A 24,906-nucleotide genomic window follows, 5' to 3' on the forward strand; every position below is an offset into this window, starting at 1 on the left:
TCCATCCATCCATCCATCTATCCAACAATCCATCCATCCATCCATCCATCCATCCATCCATCCAACAATCCATCCATCCATCCATCCATCCATCCATCCATCCATCCATCCATCATCCATCCATCCATCCATCCATCCATCCATCCATCCATGCATCCATCGATCCTACCCAACACCTACTAAGCATTTATTAGGTACCAGGCCCTGTGCTGGATGCATGGGATGCAGAACCAAATAGGTTATGGTCTCTGCTCCCAAGAGCTCACAGTCCAGTCTGGGAAGACAGGGAGACATCAGCTCTGAAGTTCCTTTCCATTCCAACATTCCTGAAAATCTGACTGGTACCCAGGCTCTGCCAGTGAGCATCAGGTGGATGCTTGTGGCCTGACTAAAAGGCTGGGATCTTCCTTTGCCTGGGAACATCAGGGGCTTAGGCTGATCCTCCTTCATCTGGGAACACAAGGGCCCTCCTCACCAGCTCAGTTGAGGCTCTGAAATCTCCTCTTTCTTCCAAGCTGGTGTACGGATGCTGCTCAGGGGCAGTGTGGAACACAGTATGGGACCCTCCCTCTGGAAGACCACTGCCAGCACCTCTGACCCTACCTCCACTGGTGAAAGTTGGTAGAGTCTGAGGAAGGAGTGGGCAGAACGCAGTTTCAGATTTTACTTTCCCTGGATTCTCTCTCTTTTTTTTTTTTTGTTTTGTTTTTTTTTTTTTTGAGGCAGTCTTGCTCTGTCGCCCAGGCTGAAATGCATGGAGTGCAGTGGTGCAATCTCAGCTCACTGCAACCTGCGCCTTCCAGGTTCAAGTGATTCTCCTGCCTCAGCCTTCCGAGTAGCTGGAATTACAGGGGTAGGCCACCACGCCTGGCTCATTTTTGTATTTTTAGTAGAGATGGGGTTTCACCATGTTGGCCAAGCTGGTCTTGAACTCCTGACCTCAAATGATCCACCTGCCTCAGCCTCCCAAAGTGCTGGGATTATAGGCATGTGCCACCATGCTTGAACTCTTTTTTTTTTTTTTTTTGAGACAGGGTCTCATTCTGTCACCCAAGTTGGAGTGCAGTGGTGCAATCGCAGCTCACTGCAGCCTTGACCTTCCAGGTTCAAGTGATTCTCCCACCTCAGCCTTCCTAGTAGCTGGGACTACAGGTGTGCACCACCACACTCAGCTAGTTTTTTTTTTTTTTAATTCAATTTTTTTGTAGAGATGGGGGTCTCACTATGTTGCCCAGGCTGTCTCAAACTCCTAGCCTCAAGTGATCCTCCTGCCTTGGCCTCCCAAAGCATTGGGATTACAGGCATGAACCCACTGCACCCAGGTCATTTTCCCTGGATTCTTTATCCTTCTCTCTAAATTGTCTCTTTCCCCCTTTCCCTCCCGTCTCCATTTCTCCTATCTCTTCTCTCCCTATTCTCTTTGTCTCCTCCCTGATCTCTCTTACTTATCTCCCTTCTCCTGTTTCTTCTCTCTTCTCATTGAATGCTGGGACAACATGAAGTTCAAATTTTGGGTCACCAGTGTGGGTCCTTGGAAAAGTCAGGACTCTTCTCTTAGCTAAGTCTCCTTTCCTAGAAACCACGACTCAGAGAGGACAAACCAGAGGGTACATTTACCCTGCCCAGGCTGCAAAGAACAGGCGCTCCTTTCCTCACGCCCATCCAGTTCCTTCCTTTTCTCCGTCCCTCCTTGTTCATATTCTTTCCCTTGCCCTTCTTTAGAGAGCATAGACGAATGCTGAATCACACCCTTAATTTTTAAATTCTAATTCTCACCTACAAAAGCAACACCTCCAAGCTCAATCACACTGAAAACACAGAACTGTGGAATCCAGCAGAGATTTTTTCCCTTGGTTCTTTCCCAGCTCCCATCCCATCCCCATCGTAGGGCTTGCTGGAAGGATGACAAAGAGGAGGAAAAGAAGGTCAAAGGGCGAAGGAGGAGGGGAGGAAGAGAGGCCTCCCGAGGAAGCAGGGAAGGGCCTGAGCCCACCCTCCTCCAGGAGCACCCTCCGCTCACCGACGTGTCCTCTGAGCACGAGGCAATGATGTTGTCAATGAAGGGGTTCCATTTGATATCCAGCACATTGCCCTGGTGGCCGCAGACCTTGGGGTAGTTGGGCTCAATCCTGCCTGTCTGCAGAGGAGAAAGAGAGAGAGAAGGAGATTAGTTTGATGGCCCTGGGGTGGCCTTGAATGGAGTGCCTTTTTTCTGGGCCTCTCAACTGGACTGGAAGGTCCTGGAGGAATCACCTGTGTTTTATTTTTGTCTTTGGGCCCTGCTGGGCCAAGTCAGATTGGGCCACATTGCTCTGTGGCTGTGTCCTCCCCAATACTGAATGGTGCAGGGAGGCCACACAGCCGTGGTGGGGCAGGCTGCTGCTCGTTCATACACACCTCTGCAAATGAGGAAAAGGTGCCCCTGCACGAAGTAAAAGTGTTTAAAGTCAAGCTGGAATGACCAAAGCCTGACGGGCAGTAGCCCTGGTGGCACACACACAGGCCCACGTTCTGCCCCGTTCACGCACACCCAGACACTGGGCTGCACCTACTCTCCCTGGGACCCACACTCCCTGCTTCCCCCAGGGCATAGTCAGGTTTGGATCAGGAGGAGGCTCTTTCCTGCTGCACCGGGAGTCAGCGGAGAGGCCTGAATCTCTGGGTCCGCCTATACACTCTTACACAAGCCATTCTCTCCACGGTATGAACGAGCATCCTTGTGCAGTGTACATCTTCAACACCGGTATACAGTACCCTGTGGTTGAAAGCATAGGCTTCAGAGTCACACAGGCCTGTGTTTGAATCACAGCTCTGCTACCTTTTAGCAGTGAAAGTTGTGGCCTTAGGAAAGTTAATGAACTTCTCTGAGCCTCGGTTTCCTCTCTCTAAAATGAGAATAGCGATGTCTACTTTTTAGCATTGTTGTGAAATTATGTGAGCCAATACGCACAGCAAAGCACTTAGTGAAGAGAATATCAGTAAATGCTCAATATATGACAGCACTTATTATCGTACAGCTTAGATAACACCTCCTCCAGAAAGTCCTCCCTGATACCTTAGTGGGTGAAGATCTCTTCTTCTGTGCTCTCGCAGCATTCTGTGCTTCCCTCCATAACACAACCAAGCTGAGCGCGGTGGCTCACGCCTGTAATCCTAGCACTTTGGGAGGCCAAGGCGGGCAGAACACCTGAGGTCAGGAGTTTGAGCCCAGCCTGGCCAACATGGAGAAACCCCATCTCTACTAAAAATACAAAAATTATCCAGGCGTGGTGACACATGCCTGTAATCCCAGCTACTCAGGAGGCTGACAGGAGAATCGCTTGAACCCAGGAGGCGGAGGTTGCAGTGAGCCGAGATTGTGCCACTGCACTCCAGCCTGGGTGACAGAGCGAGACTCTGTCTCAAAACAAACAAACAAACAAACAAACAAACAAACAAACAAAACCACAACCAGATCTGATTTGCAGTTTGGTTCTGTTTGCCTGTGAGCAACTGAGGACAGAGTCTGTGTCATCCTCGTCTCTGAATCTCCAGCCCCTTACAGGTCTGGTACCCAGTAGGTGCTCAGTCCATGACTTCCTAGGAGGGGGTGAGTCCACAAAAGGATGGAACAAGCGGTGTGGATGGGTGTGGAAGAGCTGTTTCATGTTTAGCGGCTACAAAGGTGGCAGAGAAGGGAGGGGGAATAGGCAGAAGCTATGCTTCCATCTCTCAGGTCTTTTTCATGCTACTTTTTGGGGGAGTTTGAAGGAGAGGAAGCAAGGAGGTTTCTCCAGTTACTGTCCATCTGCTAACAGTGGGTAGGTGGTCAGAAAAGAGGGAGGTCTAGGAGGTCATACCGCTCTCTCCTTCAGATTCCTCATCAGAATAATGAGGAGGAAGAGAACCAATTTCTGCCAAGTGCTTGCTACTGCACATGCCTGGCACTTCCCAGTGAGATGAAGAAGAGTTATTTCAGAGTGTGTGTCCTGCCATGACCTCTTCCCCACCACTTCCTGCCTGCATCTCTATCGGCTCATTTCCAGATCGTTTGATCTTTTGCAACAGAGCCATGGCAGGATGGGTAGAGGAAAAAACAGGACTGGAGAAAACGGCAGTGGTATGGAAGATGCAGAATAAGGCAGAGAAAGAGAGGGGAAAAAAGCCTCAGAGGCTGGACCCAGGAGAACCTAACTGATGTTGTATGTAGTGGAAAATTAGAGGATAGAGAAAAAGGATTTGGAGAGTGTTGATATCAGTTATGATATCAATATTCTATGAATACTGAATATTCTATGAAAGATGTAATTAGGTTTGGCATATATTTTAAATTACTTTTGAGCTGTTAGAATATAATTTTTTAGGCCAGGCACGGTGGCTCATTCCTGTAATCTCAGTACTTTGATAGGCTGAGGCAGGTGGATCACCTGAGGTTAGGAGTTTGAGACCAGCCTGGCCAACATGGAGAAACCCAGTCTCTACTAAAAATACAAAAATTAGCCAGGCATGGCAGTGGGCACCTGTAATCCCAGCTACTTGGGAGGCTGAGCCACAAGAATCGCTTGAACCCGGGAGGCGAGGATTGCAGGGAGCTGAGATCGCACCATTGCACTCCAGCCTGGGTGACAGAGTGAGACTCTGTCTCCAAAAAAATAAAAAGAAAAAAGAAAGTTTTTAAATTTTAATATTAACTTTTATTTACTTATTTATTTTTTGAGACAGAGTCTCACTCTGTCGCCCAGGCTGGAGTGCAGTGGCGTGATCTTGGCTCACTGAAACCTCCACCTCCCGGGTTTAAGCGATTCTCCTGTCTCAGCCTCCTGAGTAGCTGGGACTACAGGCATCAACCATCACGCCCAGCTAATTTTTATATTTTTAGTAGAGATGGGGTTTCCGTGTATTGGCCAGGCTGGTCTTGAACTCCTGACCTCAGGTGATCCACCTGCTTTGGCATTCCAAAGCCGTGAGCCATTGCTCTCAGCTGAAGATGATTTTTTAAAATGAGACTCTAAGCAGGGGCTGGGTCACATGTGACTCTGAGATTTATTAGGGTTGCACACATTATCTTTAACTCTGGAAACAACCCTGTTAATTAGATATGAGGAAATTAAGGCCCAGAGAGGTTAAGCTACTTGCCCAAGGTCAAGCAGCTGAAAGCACAGCTGGGATTTCCACACAGGTGTGATTCTCAAAAGCGAGTGTTCTTGAACCCTACTGGTCACTGTTGGCCAGCTCCCCTCCTGCAGCTCAGACTTTTCACGGGCGGATAGGCCCTGTATCATCTGCTACCACAGCTCACTTACTCTCTGACAGAGTCATTCCTTCTGTCTGATCTCAAAAGCTGCATTGGAGTGCTCCCTGAGCAAGGCTGTCTGCATTAAGTGTTTGGCAGCCAGCCCAGCCCAGGCAAATCTGAGAGGCACCAAACCAGTCAATAGGTGGCCATCAGATAACAGGAGCTTCTAGCCAGCAACCCATGGGTGATACACTGGAGGGGCAGGTTAGGCAACATCACTGGAACCTATTCTGAAAAGAGAGGAGCCTATTTAGAAGGGGGAGTGGCCACAGTCCTGCACTCAGGAAGAAGACAAGTCTTTCTAGAGACTGATGAGCTCCATTGCTTAAAAAAAGTTTGAAAACCACTTTTCTATAGAGACATCAAGCAAATTTAAAAATGCAATTATTACCTCCAAGAAAAAATGTTGTCTGAGAAAGCTAACGTAGGCTGGGCACAGTGGCTCACACCTGCATCCCAGCACTTTGGGAGGCTAAGGCAGGTGGATCATTTAAGCCCAGGAGTTCGAGACCAGCCTGGGAAACATGGCAAAATTCCACCTCTACAAAAAATACAGCAAAAAAATTAGCTGGGTGTAGTGGCACACACCTATAGTCCCAGCTACTTGGGAGGCTGAGGTGGGAAGATCACTTGAGCCCAGGAGGCCTAGGCTACAATAAGTCATGATCATGCCACTCTCTTCCAGCCTGGATGACTGAGTGAGACTCTGTCTCAAAAAAAAAAAAAAAGAAAGAAAACTAATGTGATCACAGTGCTTAATGCTTTATGTACAATATTTACATGATTGTAATAATGTAAAAAATAAGATATTTATATCTTTTTTTTTTTTTTTTGAGACGGAGTCTCGCTCTGTCTCCCAGGCTGGAGTGCAATGGCTGGATCTCAGCTCACTGCAAGCTCCGCCTCCCAGGTTTATGCCATTCTCCTGCCTTAGCCTCCCCAGTAGCTGGGACTACAGGTGCCCACCACCTCGCCTGGCTAGTTTTTTGTATTTTTTAGTAGAGACGGGGTTTCACCGTGTTAGCCAAGATGGTCTCAATCTCCTGACCTCGTGATCCGCGCGTCTCAGCCTCCTAAAGTGCTGGGATTATAGGCTTGAGCTACTGTGCCTGGCCAAATATTTATACCTTAAGCAAGAATTGTGCTATGCTGTACTTGGAAGACAGAGGCAAGGAAAGTGTGTATGTGTGTGTAGTAAGAAGAGAGACAGAGCTGGAAAAAAGCTAGAGCCTCATTTTCCATAATAGGGAGCCAATAGGCCATGTCTAATACTTGAAAATCAAGATGCAGTGGTAGAAGCATGTAATTAAGAAATATGGGGGTAAGTGCATAAAGAAACAGCTAAAATCAGAGTAGGAAATGCAGAGGTGTCACAAGACGGGACAGGGGTTGTGGCTCTAGGCAGTAGTGGGTTGTAGATGCTTAACAACTGGGTCTCCAGATTAAAAAAGGCACTGATTCATAGTGTTTGCCAATTTTTGTGGTGTAAATATTCCCACGATCAGTGATTTCAGGCTAATGTCACCAGATACAGAGATAGAAGAGGCTCTCAGCACACTATTACAGAATATTTCCACTATGGAAATGTAATAGGCACAGATAACCTCAAGAACACAGATAATAGTGAAATAATTGGGAAGTAATAAATTTTTAATATTTAGTACTTCTGCTTTTACTATAACTTAATTGTAAGTTTATTCAATGTAGTTTATAATAATGGCTCTGTTTAACAACCAGCTTGCAAAACTCCTAAATTTCTAGAAATTTTACCAATAGGCTCTCACGAGCCAGCACAAGCCAACCCCAGCACATCACTTTGCAGTGCTACAGGCTATACAGCATTATTAGACCTTCTGATCTCTGCACATTTATTACTTTAACAAACATAAAAATTAAAGAAAAAACATAATGCCTCTGTCAAATGTTGTAAAGGAAGCTGACTGTAAATTTTTTTTAAATGTGAGCAATTTTATCGCCAAGCCCCACATATGCCTCTGTTGTACAAGTTACCGTTTCTGTATAGGGAGTGTGACCAGAGACCAAACTTGGTTCTGTCGCTAAAGCCTGGTTCCTAACTGCTATACAATGCTGTTTTCTCATGCTTCATACTAATCCACTTACACCAACACTGATACATACCTATTGATAATGTAATAGTATATTAATATAAACACATTTGTATTGATTTACAAATATAATCAAATTTAATCCTCATCACAAGCCCATTTTACAACTAAGAAAACAGAGATTTAGTGAGCTTCTATGGAGTCAAGATTTTTCAATGTTACATGACTGTACAATGACTGTTTAGATGGTCAACTCACAGAATTATCCCAGGGGTAGGGTTCTCAGAAGTCCAGGGCTCTAACCTGCCATCTGGTCCTTCAACCTCAGAGAACTTCAGTCTCAACAGAGCTGGGGCAGAGACTTTGCTGCCTGGGGTGGGGGGTGGAGGAAGAGACCTATTCTTTGGAGTTTATAACCCTTAGGGAGATCTTCACCCTGTTCTTGTGGGTGTTATCCTGGAGGGCTCACAGAACAAATCCAGCCCTTCTTTGCTGGGACAGCCCTTCAATGTCAAATGTTGAATGGCAGCTGTTGTGCACTCTGAGTCTTCCCAAGGAAGAGCCCAGGGCTGGGGATCAGGTTGTATCTCAAATATACCCTGTGTGCCAATGCCAACAGACAGAGTTATTGGCAGATAGGGTGTCTTTTAGATATAACCTGATCCCCAGCCCCAGGAGAGGGGCATGGACGCCCTGCTCCAGGATGAGTGGGAGTGTCAAGTAGGGCAACTTCTCCGGAGATCCACTTGATGGAACCTCTCCAACACTTTTAAAAGGTTCATGAACTTTGACCAATAATTCTGCTTTGGGAATATACCCCAGGGAAATCAACAGAGAAGCACACTAAAACAGTCACCACCATGTTATTTATCATAGGGACAGCAATGGGGACATTGTCAAAATAAATTACAGTACACCCATATAATTGAATATTCTGAGGTCATTTAAAATCATATATTCAAAGAGTATTTCGTGGCATGAGCATTGCTAAAGATCTACACTTAGTAAAACAGAATCAAGTTCTATACAGGTTGAGTATCACATATCCAAAGTGCTGGGACCAGAAGTGTTTCAGATTTTGATTTTTTTTTCAGATTTTGAAATATTTGCATTTTATTTACTGGTTGAGCATCCCAGATCCGAAAATCCAAAATCTAAAGTGCTTCAAAGAGCATTTACTTTGAGCATCATGTCGGTGATCAATATGTTTCAGATTTTGGAGCATTTTGGATTTTGGGTTTTTGGATTTAGGATGCTCAACCTGTACATATAAAAGGATCCCTATCTATTTTTTAAAAAACCAATCTACAAGAAAATACATCAAAATGCTAATAGTGACAACATGTGAATAGTTGGATATTACTAGCAGCTTCTAATTCTAACAAACATATAAAATTGTTATTAAAAAACAGATACTATTACAAAAAACACACCTCCCATAGCCTTGATTGAAAAATACTCCTCTCTGGTTTCAAGCAAACAGGTCTTAAAGAATAATATGCAGACTGGTGCCTACCAGATTTACATGTTTCGAAAGCTTTTGTGCAACATAAATGTATTTGTTCATACAGGTTTCTCTACACCCTTGTTACCACATGGATGGTTTGGAGGGTGCTATGGCTTGAATATGTTCCCCAAAGTTCACGTGTTGGAAACTTAGTCTCCAATGCTACAGTGTTGGGAAGTGGTTATAAGAGATGATTAGGTCAGATTAGGCACAGCCCTCATGCATGGATTAATGTCTTTATCTTGGTAGTGGGTTAGTTATTGTGAGTGGGTTTGTTATAAAAGTGAGTTTGGTCTTCTCTTGCTCTATCTCTCTTGCCCTTCTACCTTCTGCCATGGGATGTCACAGCAGGAAGGCCCTTGCCAGATACCTGCATCATGCTCTTTGACTTCCCAGCTTCCAGAACCGTAAGCCGAATACATTTCTGTGTATTATAAATTGCCAAGTCTGTGGTTTTTGTTACAGCAACATAAAACAGAATAAGACCAGGGAAAATACATCTTTGAAATTAAATAAAATTATATAATTAATTGAAAGTGCATTTCAATGTGTGTGTGTGTGTGTGTGTGGCATGCACTCAGGCAGCTATGGCTGGGCCCTCTCTTGGAAAGTCTGGTGGCATGGTGAGTCCGTGGGTGTAGCTCACCCAGCAGGCTGTCCAGGGGAGCGGTGGGTGCTCTCAGCCCCTGTCCAGGATTTTTTTGAACCCAGTGAACTGACTGGGGATGAGACAGTTTCAAACCAACCTGTATTGCAGCTTCGGCTTCCTAGATTCTCCCATCACTGCAGAGCTGAATTTTGTACATGGAAGCAAAATGTTTTCTTACCTAGAGAATCAGCTTAGTGAGGCAGAAATAACAGACTGAGCAGGAGGCAGGATTTCCACACCCAGCTCCGGCACTCACTGGCCCAGTGACCTTGAACATAACTCCTGGCCTCTCTGGGCTTCCCAGATTCCCAGACCCTGGTCTGATACCCTTACTACTTTTTCATGGTTTCCCTTTTTACTTTATGAAGCAAGACATACCTGCAACCACAGAGTGCCATGCTTCTGATGTACCAGCACAGAACACAGGAATCCACATTGAGTCCACGTGAAAAAGATGTGGGATGGCAATGCCAGAACTACCATGAAGAAGACAATAGTGATAATCAAAGACTATTTGATGAGTGATTGCAAAGTGCCAGGCCTTGTGTTAAGCAATTTTTTCTTTTTTTTTTGAGACGGAGTTTCACTCTTGTTGCCTAGGCTGGAGTGTAATGGTGCGATCTCGGCTCACGGCAACCTCCATCTCTTGGGTTCAAGCGATTCTCCTGCCTCAACCTCCCAAGTAGGTGGGATTACAGGCATGTGCCACAGTGCCCAGGTAATTTTTTTTAGTAGACACAGGGTTTCACCATGTTGGTCAGGCTGGTCTCGAACTCCCGATCTTAGGTGATCCACCTGCCTCGACCTCCCAAATTGCTGGGATTACAAGTATAAGCCACTACACCTGGCCATATTAAGCAATTTATAGACATTTTAAAATTTAATCCTTGTAACAACCCTATAAGGTTTTATTAAATCCTTATAACCCTCTGGTAGCAGTTCATTTTATGGATGAGACACTGAGCTCTTGGAGGCGACTTGCCCAAGGTGACTCAGCTGGGAAGTGAGGAGCTATCATCTGCACTTGGCTGTCTGCCTCTAAGGCATCTCTGCTATGCTGGCTTCTGTTTCAGGATGTAGATGAGACACCAAGTAAACCAGGGAGGAAAGTCGTTAGAAATCAGTGTAGGAGGCCGGGCGCGGTGGCTCACTCCTGTAATCCCAGCACTTTGGGAGGCTGAGGTGGGCAGATCACCTGAGGTCGAGAGTTTGAGACCAGCCTGGCCAACATGGAGAAACCCCGTCTCTACTAAAAATGCAAAATTAGCTGGGTGTGGTGGCACATGCCTGTAATCCCAGCTACTCAGGAGGCTGAGGCAAGAGAATCACTTGAACCCGGGAGGCTGAGGTTGCAGTGAACCGAGGTTGTGCCATTGCACTCCAGCCTGGGCAGCAGAACCGAAACTCCGTCTCAAAAAAAAAAAAAAAAAGAAAAAATCAGAAGTAGGAGCTCAACATTTCTAGTGTGGTTCCCACAATGGGTCGGTGGCAGCTCAGTCATGAAGCCCATTAGATTTGTTCTTGGAGACCCTCCCTTCCTACTCTTTTTCTCACCCAGTCTCTCTCCTCTGCCTAGAGCTTGCCAAACTTGGCTACATTTTAGAATCACCTGGGAGTTTAAATAATCCCAATACCCAATGAGCAATATCAACTTAATTATCAATAAAATAAAGTGATTAATTAATCAAACAATTAAATATCAATTTAATCCCAATATCCGAGAGGCAGGAGCCAGGCACTGGTATTTTTAGCAGGTTTCCCAGACTGATTTCAATGAGCAGCAAAGACTGGGAACCACTACCCTAGAGGCTCCGTAGCCTGCTGGGGCCTGGACCTCCTGCCTCCTGGAGCACCTGAAACACTTGTGCATTCTAAGAGATAGCAGCTGAAGGTTAGTCTTGTCTCCTGTTGGGGAGGGTGAGCAATTACAAACATTATCGGCCGAGTGCAGTGGCTCACACCTGTAATCCCAGCACTTTGGGAGGCCAAGGTGGGCGGATCACCTGACCTCAGGAGTGTGAGACGAGCCTGGGCAACATGGCAACATGGCAAAATCCCATCTCTACTAAAAATACAAAAATTAGCTGGATGTGGTGACACATGCCTGTAATCCCAGCTACTTGGGAGCCTGAGACATGAGAATTGCTTGAACCCAGGAGACGGAGGTTGAAGTGAGCCGAGATTGCACATCTGCACTCCAGCCTGGGCAGCAAAGTGAGACTGTCTCCCCAAACAAAATTAAGAACATTATCATGCACATTTAATACAGGCTCATTTGTAGAAACCACAGGTAAAGCAAATAGGAAGATAGAAGTCACATTAGGTGATGAGCATGTAAAGGAGAACCCAGGGCAGTGGATAATGCTGAACCCAGCGGATGGGTGATTTACTGCCGGAATCCCAAGCCTCAGTATGAAAGATGTTTTTTCATGAGCCACCCCTATCATCACTTTCCCTCACTGCATGCTGTCCCATGCATCCCAGACCATCTGATTAGGTTGCTTACAGACTTCTTGGCTCTCTCTTCTATGACTGGAAGTTAATATTAAAAGAGAGAGTCATCATAAACAGGTATTGTAGTCCTCCTCCCCAAAGTCCCAGGCAGAGATCAGACTCCCTGTGTTCCAGGCTCCTGGGCCTGAAGGAGGCTTTGCCCCCAACTCACATTTGCACAACCCCCAACACTTGCACAGACATTATCTTAATTAGTGTTACCCAGAGAAACCGACTAAATGAGGACACTTGCCCCTGGTCACACCACTTGGCAGGGACAGAACCAGAATGAGTTTATGCAGGCTCAGAGCTCTGGGTACCACTGTGGGGCAGGAGGGGGTCTCATGCTCCTAAACATGGATGTCCTTCATCCAAAGTGCTGCCTGCTCCACCACAGGGTGTTCCCTATTTTCCAGTGACTGAGGACTGCTGGGCTCAGGCAGGAAAGTAATAGTTATAGAAGGGGAAAAGTATTTTCCCCAACATACACATGTATATGCTTGCACGTGCAACACACACACACACACACACACACGTGTGCCACATAAGCTCCCCTGCTGTGGTCCTTTCTGCCCTGGCCTCTGGCTGTGTTCTTTCTCTCCCTCCACCCCAATCAAGACGTACTTGTCTTGTGTCCCCTATTTCAGGACCCTGCTTGCTTTGGCCAATTATTCAAGTAAACAAAAGCCTTCCAAGGAGGACTGGGAGACATTGGGTTAGTCCATTTCTCCTTGCGGGTCATCTATGTACATATTGACAGGAGCCATTTAGAGAAAGCTGCTTGGCCCAAAAGTGTAATCTCCTGGGGTTTTTAGACTCTCAGATAGACTTCTAGGCCATCTATTTTGAGTGAAGGGCTTTATTCACTCTAGAGCTTGCAGGATTTCTGAAGTGGGCCCACTAGTTTATCTCCTTCCCTGTAATGTCTGCTCTGTTCAGTTCTCTCTCCAATCCACCTTACACACTGTTGCCTACTTTTCCTAGGATGCAGCTCTGATGAAATAACTCCCCTGCTCCAAAATCTTCAATGGCTCCCTACTACCTAGACCTTAAAAGCCAAACTCCTTATCCAGGCATCAGAGCTGTTGTCATCCCAGCATGGTCCTGCCTTAACACTCTCCCTCAGTCCACTGCCTATGTCATGCACATGGTTATACACCTCCGCCTCCAATGCTCCTTCCACACTGAAGGACCTTTGGTTCCTGGTTCATCCCTGCCACCAGGCTGTGAGCACCATGATGACAGTGGTCTTGATAAAGGTCGCACTCTCTTGTTGAGAGGTAGAACATGCTCCGCAGGGAGGGAGGTGAGGCAGGTGTGTCCTGAGATGGTGAAATCCCAGCTTCCCAGCATTCGAGGCCTTAAATGTGACTGGCAGGGAGACTGCAGAGGGAAGGTGAGACTCCCAACATCCAGTCCCACCGTGCTGTCTCAATATCCTACAGTGGGGGGGAGGGTGTGGTACACAAATACTGTAACTGTTGGAAACGTGAGAAGTGGCAAAAAAAAGTTACATGATGGCATCCATGCAAATTGTGGGAAAAGCACATTTCTGGTTTAGGTAGAAAATCAAAAGAAAAGGACAGTGCTTGCACCATCTCGAGGCTGCCATCACTAGCATTGGCTTTCTCCTCCCCCACCACACAGCCGTGTTCTCCAAGCAGGTGGGAGGGCTGGGGGTACGGGGTCTGGACTAACAAGGGAGTCAGCTCTGGGGTCTTCAGTATCTTCCCATGACTGGGCCCCAAACAGGCCTTCATCCTTCAGGCTCCCCACCAGAGGCCTTCCTGAACATCAGGATCCCCTCCCCAGAGGAAGCTACCCCGACTGGAGGTGGCCTAGAGAGACATATAGGCATGGTGGATCCTGGGCAGGTGGAGCTCCGTCAAGGTCAGGAGCAGGTTCCTAAGTCTGCCCTCCGCTTTTTGGCCCAGAGGCCTGGCTTTCTGCCACACCAGGGACCCTCTCAATAGAGGACCCACCAGAACTTCTCCTGTGTGCGGGGGCAGCTGCCAAAAGTATAAAAACCCCTCCTTCCGTTTGCCATCTGGCCCAAGGAATGGTGAGGAAAGAGGACTCTCCCGCCAGGTGCCCTTCCTGTAACACCCCAATTCCCCACACCTCTCCTGTAGCGTGAAAGGAAACTTGTTTCGAATTGTGATTTTTTTGCCCAGCCCACCTGGGATTTGGGGAGCATTACTACAGCAGACAGGCAGCAGCCTGGGATTCAGGGGACCTGGGTTTTCATCTCAGCTCTGCTCTGCACTGGCTGAGTGGCCTGAATCTCTGTCTCTCTAGGTCTCAGTCTCTCCCTGCGAAAAGTGAGACATTTTTGGGGGGCAGGGATAATAAACGTGGTATTCTTGCCCCTCCTGGAGTTTCTGTATCTATAACAGGCATTGCCAGTCGCTCACTGAGTCCTGCCTGAGCCCAGCAGTCCTCAGCACAGCATCTAGTCGATCAAAGAATGTCAATCAGGGGGCACGTGATCTCTTAGAGCCCTGACAGCTGTAAACATCCCGAGCCCCTTGCTAAGCCTCTGAGACTCCCTGTACCTCTCTGTATTTAGAGAGGATTCCCAGAGGCCTCTGATGAGTTAATCCCCACAAATGCCTCTACATCTGCTCCTTCCTCTCCAGGTGCACCCTGCCCGTAGCCTTCCTGAGGCACTCCAGTCTTCTAATTAGTCTCCACGGTGCTGGTCTCTTCTTGAACCCCAGAGCAAGATCAACCTTCTATAACTATTACTTTCCTTGTGCAACTCCTCCAGACAGAATCTTCCACGGCATACGTAACTATCTGTAGGATTTTTTGGCAATTGGGCATCCAAGCCCCCTTCCTGATTTGGAGGACTCTCCCACTGTGGGCTGTCCTGGTGGGATGCAGTGCCCCACCACCAAAGCTGAAGGAGGGGCTCCTCCTACCCAGGGTCCTCTGCTGTCCAGGGACAGGGTGTGGGACTGGATTTGGCCAATCAGACTCCTACCCAGGGTGAGCTGGGACTGGGCCCTTGGGAGCTGTCTTGGTGCTGATCTGGTTCCAAGTCTGGCTCTTCACTGCCGCAGCCCTAGCCCTTCAAATCTATGAAGCCCCTAAACCCTCCCTGCATAAGAGGACTGGGGTTGGCACTGATTTCTGTTGCTAGCAACAGATAACCACATCTGTGTTATCTCTGCTCCTCAACAATGTCTCCACTTTTCAGAGACAGAAACTGAGACCTAGAGAGACAGAGATTTGGGCCACTCAGCCAGTGTGCAGCAGGAATCCTGAGTCAGCTCCCCTTTCTCCGTCTTATCAGATCCAACTTACCTGCCTGGCCCTCGAGGGGCACGCACACCCTGTTCCCACCCCCACCTGCCCTCTAACCTTATTCTTCGGTTTGCTCAACCCTACAGGGGTCGCACTTCTCAAGTGTGACAGACCCAATTTTAAACGTGATGTCTCAGGTCCTAGGAAAATAGTGATATCTGCCCCAATCCCAATATTTGGATGACCACACTTTTTCCCAGACTTCTTCTCTAAGGAAACACAGATCTTCTCTGCCAGCTCATGTGTGTCCTGATCCTTGGTTTGGGAAAATATGGTCCCCAATCAGGGTGCTCCTCACTGGCCCCCTGCCTGCCTTCCTTGTGACACAGTCCTTAGAAAGGCTGGCTCCTGGCCGGGCGCAGTAGCTCAAGCCTGTAATCCCAGCACTTTGGGAGGCCGAGACGGGCGGATCACGAGGTCAGGAGATCGAGACCATCCTGGCTAACACGGTGAAACCCCGTCTCTACTAAAAAATACAAAAAACTAGCCGGGCGAGGTGGCAGGCGCCTATAGTCCCAGCTACTCGGGAGGCTGAGGCAGGAGAATGGCGTAAACCTGGGAGGCGGAGCTTGCAGTGACCTGAGGTCCGGCCACTGCACTCCAGCCTGGGCGACAGAGTGAGACTCCGTCTCAAAAAAAAAAAAAAAAAAAAAGAAAGGCTGGCTCCTCTGGGCTTTTGCACCCCTCGAGAGATGCCCCAACTCCTGCTCCCATTGAGACAACTTAGTGCACTTCACATCTTGTGGTCTTCCTTTTCCCTCAACTTTTCTTTTCTTTTCTTTTTTTCTTTTTTTTTTGAGATGGAGTCTTGCTCTGTCATCCAGGCTGGAGTGCAACAGCACTATCTTGGCTCACTGCAACCTCCTCCTTCTGGGTTCAAGCGATTCTTCTGCCTCAGCTTCCTGAGTAGCTGGGATTACAGGCACCTGCCATCATGCCAAGCTAATTTTTGCATTTTTGTAGAGACAGGGTTTCACCATGTTGGTCAGGCTGGTCTAGAACTCTTGACCTCAGGGGATCTGCCTAACTCAGCCTCCCAAAGTGTTGGTGTTACAGGCGTGAGTCACTGCTTCTGGCTCCTTTTCCCTCAGCTTTTCTAAGCCCTTCTTCCCACAGCATTTGTGATCGTGCTGGCTATCATTAACTGAGGGCTTCCCATGTGTCAGACCTGAAGCTAAGTGTTATTTCAATTTTTCAGCACAATAACCTTACGAAGTACAGGTCATTGTGTCCATTTTGCAGATGAGGAAACTGAAGCTCAGTGAGATTAACTAACACAGTGGCAAAGCCAGGACTCAACCCTTAGTCTGTCTGACCTTCAAATTAGAATGTAAGCTCCATGCAGGGTGGCGCTCTGTCTTGTTCTCTGCTATAACTCCAGTGTCTGGAATCGTGCTGGACCCACGGTAAGCTCTCATCAAATTTTATTGAATTAATGATGCCATAAACGGTGGACCTAATCAGGATCCCTTCTACAGTTGCATGAACTGTGCACTGTACAACTCAAGGGGGTACCATTTGCACGGTGCAGAGCCTTCTGTGGTGCTCTGGGCCTAACCATGACACTGTCCTGCTTCTCCATTTAGCACTGTCTTGTATTGTTTGCTTTATTTCATGGATGTTTGTTGCCTTCCCAAGAGATTATCTGCACTTTCATCTTAAATGAGATAATCCAGCAGAGTGTGAGACACGAATGAAACCTCAGAGGTACAGACATGCTTCTTACACCCTCTGGTCTCAAACACAATGCTGGTCTATATTCAGGATCAAATGATTCCCCCAGCCACATGCTGCCAGCTGCAAAGATACTGTTGTCATTGAAGTGGGAGTGGGTCACATGGCACCATCCACACGCTCCCAGGCTGGGCCACTCTGCCTTGCCTCTTAGGGGTAGCCACTGAGAGAACTGCCATCCATCAAGAGCGTGCACTCTCTGCAGGAACCCAGTGCCTACCATCTTCCCTGCCCAGACACCATAGTGACTCAGCCCTGGGCCATCACTGTCCCCATGGAATCCATGGAATCTGTGGGCTGGGCAGGGGACCTCTGACTCAGACCTTCAGCCTTGTTCCATGAGGGACATGTAAGGGGCCAGAGAAGGAGATGTACCACCTCCGAGGCAATGACCCTGGGATATCTATGACCTTGAAAATGTCCTTTACATTGTAAGTGAACAGCCCAATGCTGAGATGACCCTTCCCATCCCAAGCTTTCTCTCTGCTGCATCTGTGGAGACTGGTTGATCCTTAGGGCCTGGGGTAGTGGGAGAAGGAACGTATTGCACTCCGAGCCCCTAGAAGTCAGGGTCTAGTTTGGCTCAGCTCACGCTAAAGACTGACCGAGCAAGTTCCTTCCTCCCAGGGCTTCAGTGTCCTCGTGAACCAATAAATACAAACTCACTGGGCACAGCGCCTGGCCCCACAGAAGCACTCAATAAATGGTAGTTATTATTATCAACTGCAAAATGCAGGTTAGCTTCCTCCCTCTGCCTCTGTGCTCTGCACAGCCCCTGGGACCAGACCCTCCTTTGTACTGTGCTTAGTGGCTGCCATGGCTGTCACCCTCACCAAGGGTGAGCTTTCCGTGGGTGGGGCATGTGTCTAACCCATCTTTGTACAGACCCTTTGGCCTAGCATGGCCAGCCTCCCTGGTGCATGTGCTCGGAAAGTGTCTGCACAGTGGACCTGAACCATCAGGGCCCTTCCAGCTCTGCCAGTCTGGGGTGATACGTTGAATCTCCACCCAGCTGACCAAACACAGACAAGGACCCTCCCTGGGCCTGGAGCTGGCCCCCTAGAGATGAATAAGACGGGGTGGTTCCCTTGGATGTCACTTCTACCACATTCTGTCTGTTTTAGTCACTACTGTATCCCCACACCCAGCATACTGCCAGGCCCATAGTAGAGTCTCAGTAAATATCTACTGAACTCATCCACAAGTGAGAAGCAGGTGATATTTCCGGGAAGGCCCTCACTCCGCCTGACCAGCTCAGAGGGCCAGGGCAGGGACTGGGTTCTACTGTCAAGCAGAGTTGGGCTGCTGGAGGAGGAAGGGAGGTGAACACACCCTGGGTACAGTGGTCCCCTGGCCTCTAGCCAGATCCACTATCTTTCCAGTAACCTAGGGCTATATTTTCTTTTGTTTTTTTTTTTTTGAGACGGAGTCTTGCTCTGTCGCCCGGGCTGGAGTGCAGTGGCCGGATCTCAGCTCACTGCAAGCTCCGCCTCCCGGGTTTACACCATTCTCCTGCCTCAGCCTCCCGAGTAACTGGGACTACAGGCACCCGCCACATTGCCTGGCTAGTTTTTTTGTATTTTTTTTAGTAGAGACGGGGTTTCACCGTTTTAGCCAGGATGGTCTCGATCTCCTGACCTCGTGATCCACCCGTCTCGGCCTCCCAAAGTGCTAGGATTACAGGCTTGAGCCACCGCACCCGGCCTATATTTTCTACCCTAATTCTTCCCTACCTGAGCACTGGAGGACCAGCAATGAAGGCTGGGGTTTGGGTGTGTGGTGCCTGTGTTTTTGGGCTCCCAGGGGACACAGTGTGGGCAGCTCTTCTGAGCCTGGTGCTGGCTGTGATCCCTGGACACACTCAGCTGCTTTCTTTTCTTTTCTTTTTCTTTTTCTTTCTTTTTCTTTTTTTTTGAAATGGAGTCTCGCCTTTCTCCCAGGCTGGAGTAGTGGCCCAATCTCAGCTCACTGTAACCTCTGTCTCCTGGGTTCAAACGATTCTCCTGCCTCAGCCCCCTGAGTAGCTGGGATAACAGGCATGCACTACCACATCCGGCTAATTTTTGTATTTTTAGTAGAGATGGGGTTTCACCATGTTGGCCAGGCTGGTCTTGAACTCCTGACCTCAGGTGATCTGCCCGCCTCGGCCTCCCAAAGTGTTGGGATTACAGGCGTGAGCCACCACCTGCTGTATTTTCCCTGTTATTGCCCAACGGCCCTGGGGCGCCCTTCTGGGGGCTCAGCGTGAGGGAGGGGAGAAAGGGCTCCCAATGACACAGAAATTGGGGAATTCCTCCTCCTCCTCCCCCTGCTCTTACTATGGAGCCCTAGGCTGTTCTGCTGACTCCTTCTCTCACAACAGGACCTGGGTCTGCCATCCTCCCAGACTCAGTGGGAAAGGTCCTAACTCTGCCAGGGCTGCAGGAAGAGCCAGCGGCCAGTGGCACAGGTGCCGTACAAGTCACCCGGGAGGAAAGTCAAGTGCACGTTAGGCCTTTGTCAGGAAGCAACAGACCTTGCAGGGGAAAGGAGGGCTCCTGTTAATCATGGAGGGCCAGTGCAGTCTCCTGGGCCAGGGGGCTGGGCCTCACCAGGCCTCCGAGAGGCAGGGGATTTTCAGGAAAGGACAGGAAACTCTCAACCCAGCTAACGTTCACGTTTTTCCATGGCTGCGGAGAGCCTGTGGCTGGCTGAACCAGGGATCAGGACCTGTTCTTGACACAGTAGAGGGGACTTGGCCACTCAGCTGTGGTGAAGGAGATGGTGAAGGCAGGAACAGACATACCAGGAGTGGGGAGGCAGGAGACGCACAGAATGGGGCTGGGCAGTGTGAGGAACCCTCCAACCTGGTAGGGTTGTTTTATCCGCAGAATGGACAGGGGCTGAGCCAGGATGGACAATATCCCAACACGAAGTCACCAAGGCCTGTGACAAGGACAGCTATTTTCTTCCTGCCCATGGAGGTTTTGAAGGTCCGCTCCCAAACAACCTTTGCCTCTCCAAGCAAATCCCTGAAAACCCCTGGAGCACAGCCTCAGTATCCCCCCACCGCCACCTGGCCTTTCCCAGAAAAGCTGCCTCCCAGCTGCCCAAGGAAATGCTTTCTCTCTGGCAGAGAGAGGCCCTTGTACTTAGCCATTGCATGACAGTGGGAGGGTCTCAGCTCCACCCTCTGCTGTGTGGCCTTTAGCCAGCCCTATCCCTGTCTGGGCCTCATTTGTATCATCTGTACAATGGGGCTTTGTGCAGGGTGACCTTTGAGGTTCTGGAATTTTCTTATTTGTAGTCTCTGCCCAGGCCCAGTGGGAATGACCAGCAGTGCACCCAGCAAATATAGTGATGGGGGCTGGGGTTCAATTGGGAACTTTACAGGAAGGGTAGAGGAGCAAGCTTTGGGGAGGAAGGGGGAGCACTGACAAATGGCTTGGAGGAGAGGGAGGAGGTGCCTCCCGGGCGCCAGGCCTGGTGGGGAGCACAGTCCCAAAAGTGCTGCTAAAAACAGGTCTTGCACTGGGCACCGTGGCTCATGCGTGTAATCCCAGCACTTTGGGAGGCTGAAGTGGGAGGATCACTTGAACACAGGAGTTCAAGACCACCCTGGGCAGCACAGTGAAACCTGTCTCTACAAAAAAAGAAAACAAATTAGCCAGGCATGGTGGTGCGTACCTCTGGTCCCAGCGACTTGGGGAGGTTGACGTGGGAGGGCCAATTGACCCAGAAAGTTGAGACTGCAGTGAGTCGTGATGGCGCCACTGTACTCCAACCTGCGTGACAGAGCACGACTCTGTCTTTAAAAAAAAAAAAAAAATCCAGAAGAAACAAAAAACACAGATCTTGGACCACTGCTAGACCTCCCGAGTCAGGTCAGGGCCTCTGGGAACAAGCATTTTAAACACTCTCCTCAGGTGGCCGCGGTGTGCGCATGCTAGCACAGAGGCGGCAGCAGGACTTGGGAACCACGGCTGAGACCCGCACTCCAGCTGGGGAGTCTCATGGACTCTAGTTCAAGTCCCGCCTCTGCAGCTTTCTGAGAATAACAGCCCCATGTCACAGGGGAACAGGGACAGTGTGTGGAGGTGTCTGGCATTTGACAGGTTTAGTCAGTGGTGGTTATCCTCGCAGACTCTTCACCCTCTGGCACCTCAGTCCTGACAGCTGAGGAAGGTGACTTGAAGCTAGATTGGCCCCTGGAAATTAAAGGCTAAGGTGGGCCAGGAGGCAGAAGTCCTGCTTCAATTCAGAATCCTTTGGAGGATTTGTGCAGCTCATCATGACTCCTATGTCCCTCTCCCATAGATGCGGACACTAGCAGTCATGTTAGCACTACAAGTGTTGGCCACTGCCAGCACACGCTAAACTGATTGGATCATAATGGGCATCTGACTAAAGTTGAGCCAATCAGATATCCTTATCTGCCCCCACTGTGCCCTTGCACACACAAACACACAGCTGATTGGGCCAGGATGAGCGTACAACTCAAACTGAGCCAGTCAGATTCCCTGACCACTCTATTTAAATTAAGCCACCTCTCCACCTTCCCATACCCCTGTCCCCTTCCCTAATCAATTTCTCCTCCTAGCATTATTCTATTCTATTCTATATTCTATTCTATTTCTGTTCTATTATTATATTATATTATACCCTATAATCCACTTTATTATCTCTCTCCTCCATTAGCGTGTAGGCCCCACAAAGGCTGGGGTTTTTGTCTGTGTTGTTCACTGCTGGGTCCCCAGTGTTTCCCACAGTGCCTGGTACAGAGAAGGTGCTCAGTAAAAACTGGTTAAGTGAATAATTTCTCTCTTCCAGGAGGTGGAATTGCAGCTAACATTTACAGAGAACCTACAATGTGTTAACGTTTTCTAAGCACTTTAAATATGTACTAACTTGTTATGATCTCCATAACCTTGATTTTATAAAAACAGGTCTATAAGCATCTTGAGTCTCACTACCTCTGTGGAGGAGTATTATGTCCCTAACTTAAGAGATGGGACAACGGAGGCTCAGAAGGGTTCATGGTCTTGCCCAAGGTCATGCAGCAACTAAGTGGCAAAGCTCAAACTAGGATCTACAACTTCACCTCCTACCTCCTCGAGTCCCCATTTCTTTCCAGACACAGGACACCCCTCCTCTGCCTAGAAGATGCTATTCCTGCCCTCTGAGGCTATACTTTCCCTGGGAAGGTGAGCTAGAGGAAGAGGCTGAACTGACTGAGGAAAGGGAATTGACATAGCTTGTTTCCTGTCCTCAGTTACTGTGAAATCCTCATGAATGACTGACAGCAAAATGGGAGGCAGCTGCCGCAAGGGGAATTCCAGAGCGTGCTGAAGCGGGGTACAAACATTCCAATTCATGCTGGACTAGAAGGATTTTCGCCATCATGGCTGCCTTCTTCAGATTACCTTCTGCTCTATTTCCCAATTTAAGTGTGGCTCACGGAGCTGAGAACAATACTGTACTTCCAGCCTGTGGTCTGACTGGTACAAAAGGAAGGGGGAAGATTTCCTCTTTCTTCTTGCCTGAGTCTTTTTGCCTTATACAAGAATCTCTGACTCTCTAGTTGACTGATACCTGAAGTTCTACTACTAGGGATTCTATTCCTTTGGTGCTCCACCTTGCTGCTCTCAAAATAAAATAAAAATATCCCTAAAGAGCGCGTAGTGGGGGATATATCTGGTCACTGTTGACTCATTCTGAATAAGCTTTGAGAACATTCCTGAAGGCAGGTCTGAGGGAACAGAGCATGAGGGCACCGGTGGAAAGGCTGGAGGGAGAGATAAGGAGGGAATAAGGTAGCTAGGATCAGGGCAAACTCTTATTCAGACCCTGCCTGGTGAGGTCATGGAGCACCGCTGAGTTTGATGTTCTTTGAGTGTGCTCCATGGAGAAGCCCCTGCCCACGAGCCTTTCTCTGGCGGTCAGGGCCCCTACTCTTCCACCCCACCGCCAGTGCAAGGCCAGTTTGGGGAGGGCACTTGCTTGAGGTCACCCAGTGAGTAAGTGGGAGATGGCTGTGCCAGGCCACACCCAGGTTTACAGACACCCAGGCCAGTGCCCCATCCCGCCTGTCAGTTCTGGAGATCTTGCTCACAGGAAGGGCAGCAGGGTCACCTGAAGACACAGGGCATGCAATCACCTGGGGCATTGGCTGGCTTCACTCCAGAGTTGCAGACACTGGCGGGCATTCCGATGGCCTCGCCTGCCTTCCTGGCACATCTGTGCAAAGGATATCTCCTACCCACCGTCCTGAAGCCCCCAGCAGGGAGCTCTCAGACCCCAAAGTGTTGCTTCCTCTCTGGAAAGCCTCGCCTGGCCAGAGGGCTACATCGTGGCCAAGCAGGAAAGCTGTGCTACCAGCATTCTACCAGCAGAGGGCGGTGGCTGCGCTGCTCTCAGACACATCCAAGCTCCTAGGCTGTGTGGGAGGGAATTGAGCCGACCAGGACGGGAGACACACAGGCAGCCTCACTCCCGCTCCCAGTCAACCCCAGCTCACAACTGTGCCCATTACTGAGAAAATTCTTCATAATGAGATGAAAATCCGCCTCCTTCTAACTTTTGCCATAAGCTCCTACTTCTGCTTCTGGGTCCACAGAAAAATTCAACCACTCTTTTATTTGCCAGCTCTTGGGAGCTGGAGTCCCTTTCCTAGTTGGTCACCCACAGTGCTGCGGGTCTTGGCAGGACACACTTTCCTTCTTTTTTTTTTTTTTTTTTTGTTTGACAGAGTCTTGCTCTGTTGCCCAGGCTGGACTGCAGTGGCACGATCTCGGCTCACTGCAAACTCTGCCTCCCCTGTTCAGGCGACTCTCCTGCCTCAGCCTCTTGAGTAGCTGGGATTACAGGCGTCCGCCGCCACACCCGGCTAATTTTTGTATTTTTAGTAGAAACAGGGTTTCACCATGTTGGCCAGGCTGATCTCAAACTCCGGACCTCAAGTGATTCGCCTACTTTAGCCTCCTAAAGTGCTGGGATTACAGGCATGTGCCACGGCTCCTGGCCAGGACACTTTCCTTTTCTAAGAAAGTTTTATTTTATTGAGACAGTGTCTCACTCTGTGTGCCCAGGCCAGAGTACAGTGGTGTGATCACAGTTTACTGCAGCCTCGACTGCCCAGGCTCAAGAAATTCTCAGCCTCTCAAGTAGCCAGGACTCAGGCATGCCTGGCTAATTTTTTATTTTTTCATTTGTAGAGACAGGGTTGCCCAGACTGGTTTGGAACTCCCGAGCTCAAGTAATCCTCCCACCTCAGCCTTCCAAAACGCTGGGATCAAAGGCATGAGCCTTTGTGCCCGGCCTCCTCTTTATTTCTCATCTTTAAGAGATTGATGAATCCCGATCAATTCTGAGCCTCCTTCTAACTCTGACATTCCAAATGACACCCCTTTCACAGTTATTGCGGAAGGGCAGAAGAGGGCAGACTGTGCGCTTCCACCACCCACCTCCCCGGCTTGGATTTCCGCACTCACAGTGGCCCCCATTCACCACCCCTGTAAGCTACAACTTGTTTGTAGACCCTTTCCCTGGGGGTGTGGGTTCTCCTGCCTGCTCTGTCCTCACATCCACCTGCACCTGAGCTCATCTTCAACCCACACCCCACACCCTGGTACCTCCCATCAGGCGCATCTGATCCAAACTGTGGTATGAGGGGCTGCTCCAAGGTCACTGAGCTCACACTCTGTGGCTCTCACATTCCACCTGCTGTCCCTGGCCACTTGGTGGGGTGGGGAGGGACAGGTTCATGGGGTGGCAGGTCCTTGCCTCATAACCTAAGGGGCCTGGTTTGCTGTCTGATGTATCTCCTCCTCTCCCTAGGCCACTCCATCCCAGAACAGGATTCTTCCTGGTTCTCGAGGCACCGTTTCTTCAAAGC

At 49.0% G+C, this 24,906-nt stretch overlaps 1 protein-coding gene across 1 annotated transcript in view; it reads right to left on the minus strand.

Annotated features, from left to right (window-relative positions):
• Window positions 1-24,906, minus strand: part of CORO2B (coronin 2B) — a 153,355-nt gene that overhangs the window by 30,355 nt on the left and 98,094 nt on the right. The window contains exon 3 of the mRNA XM_033189603.1: window positions 2,021-2,137. Within this exon, the coding sequence (XP_033045494.1) occupies window positions 2,021-2,137 (117 nt within the window). The remainder of the gene's footprint in view (window positions 1-2,020; window positions 2,138-24,906) is intronic.

This window comes from Trachypithecus francoisi, unplaced genomic scaffold (genome assembly GCF_009764315.1).
Source record: "Trachypithecus francoisi isolate TF-2019V2 unplaced genomic scaffold, Tfra_2.0 Lachesis_group3, whole genome shotgun sequence".
Lineage (NCBI taxonomy): Eukaryota > Metazoa > Chordata > Mammalia > Primates > Cercopithecidae > Trachypithecus > Trachypithecus francoisi.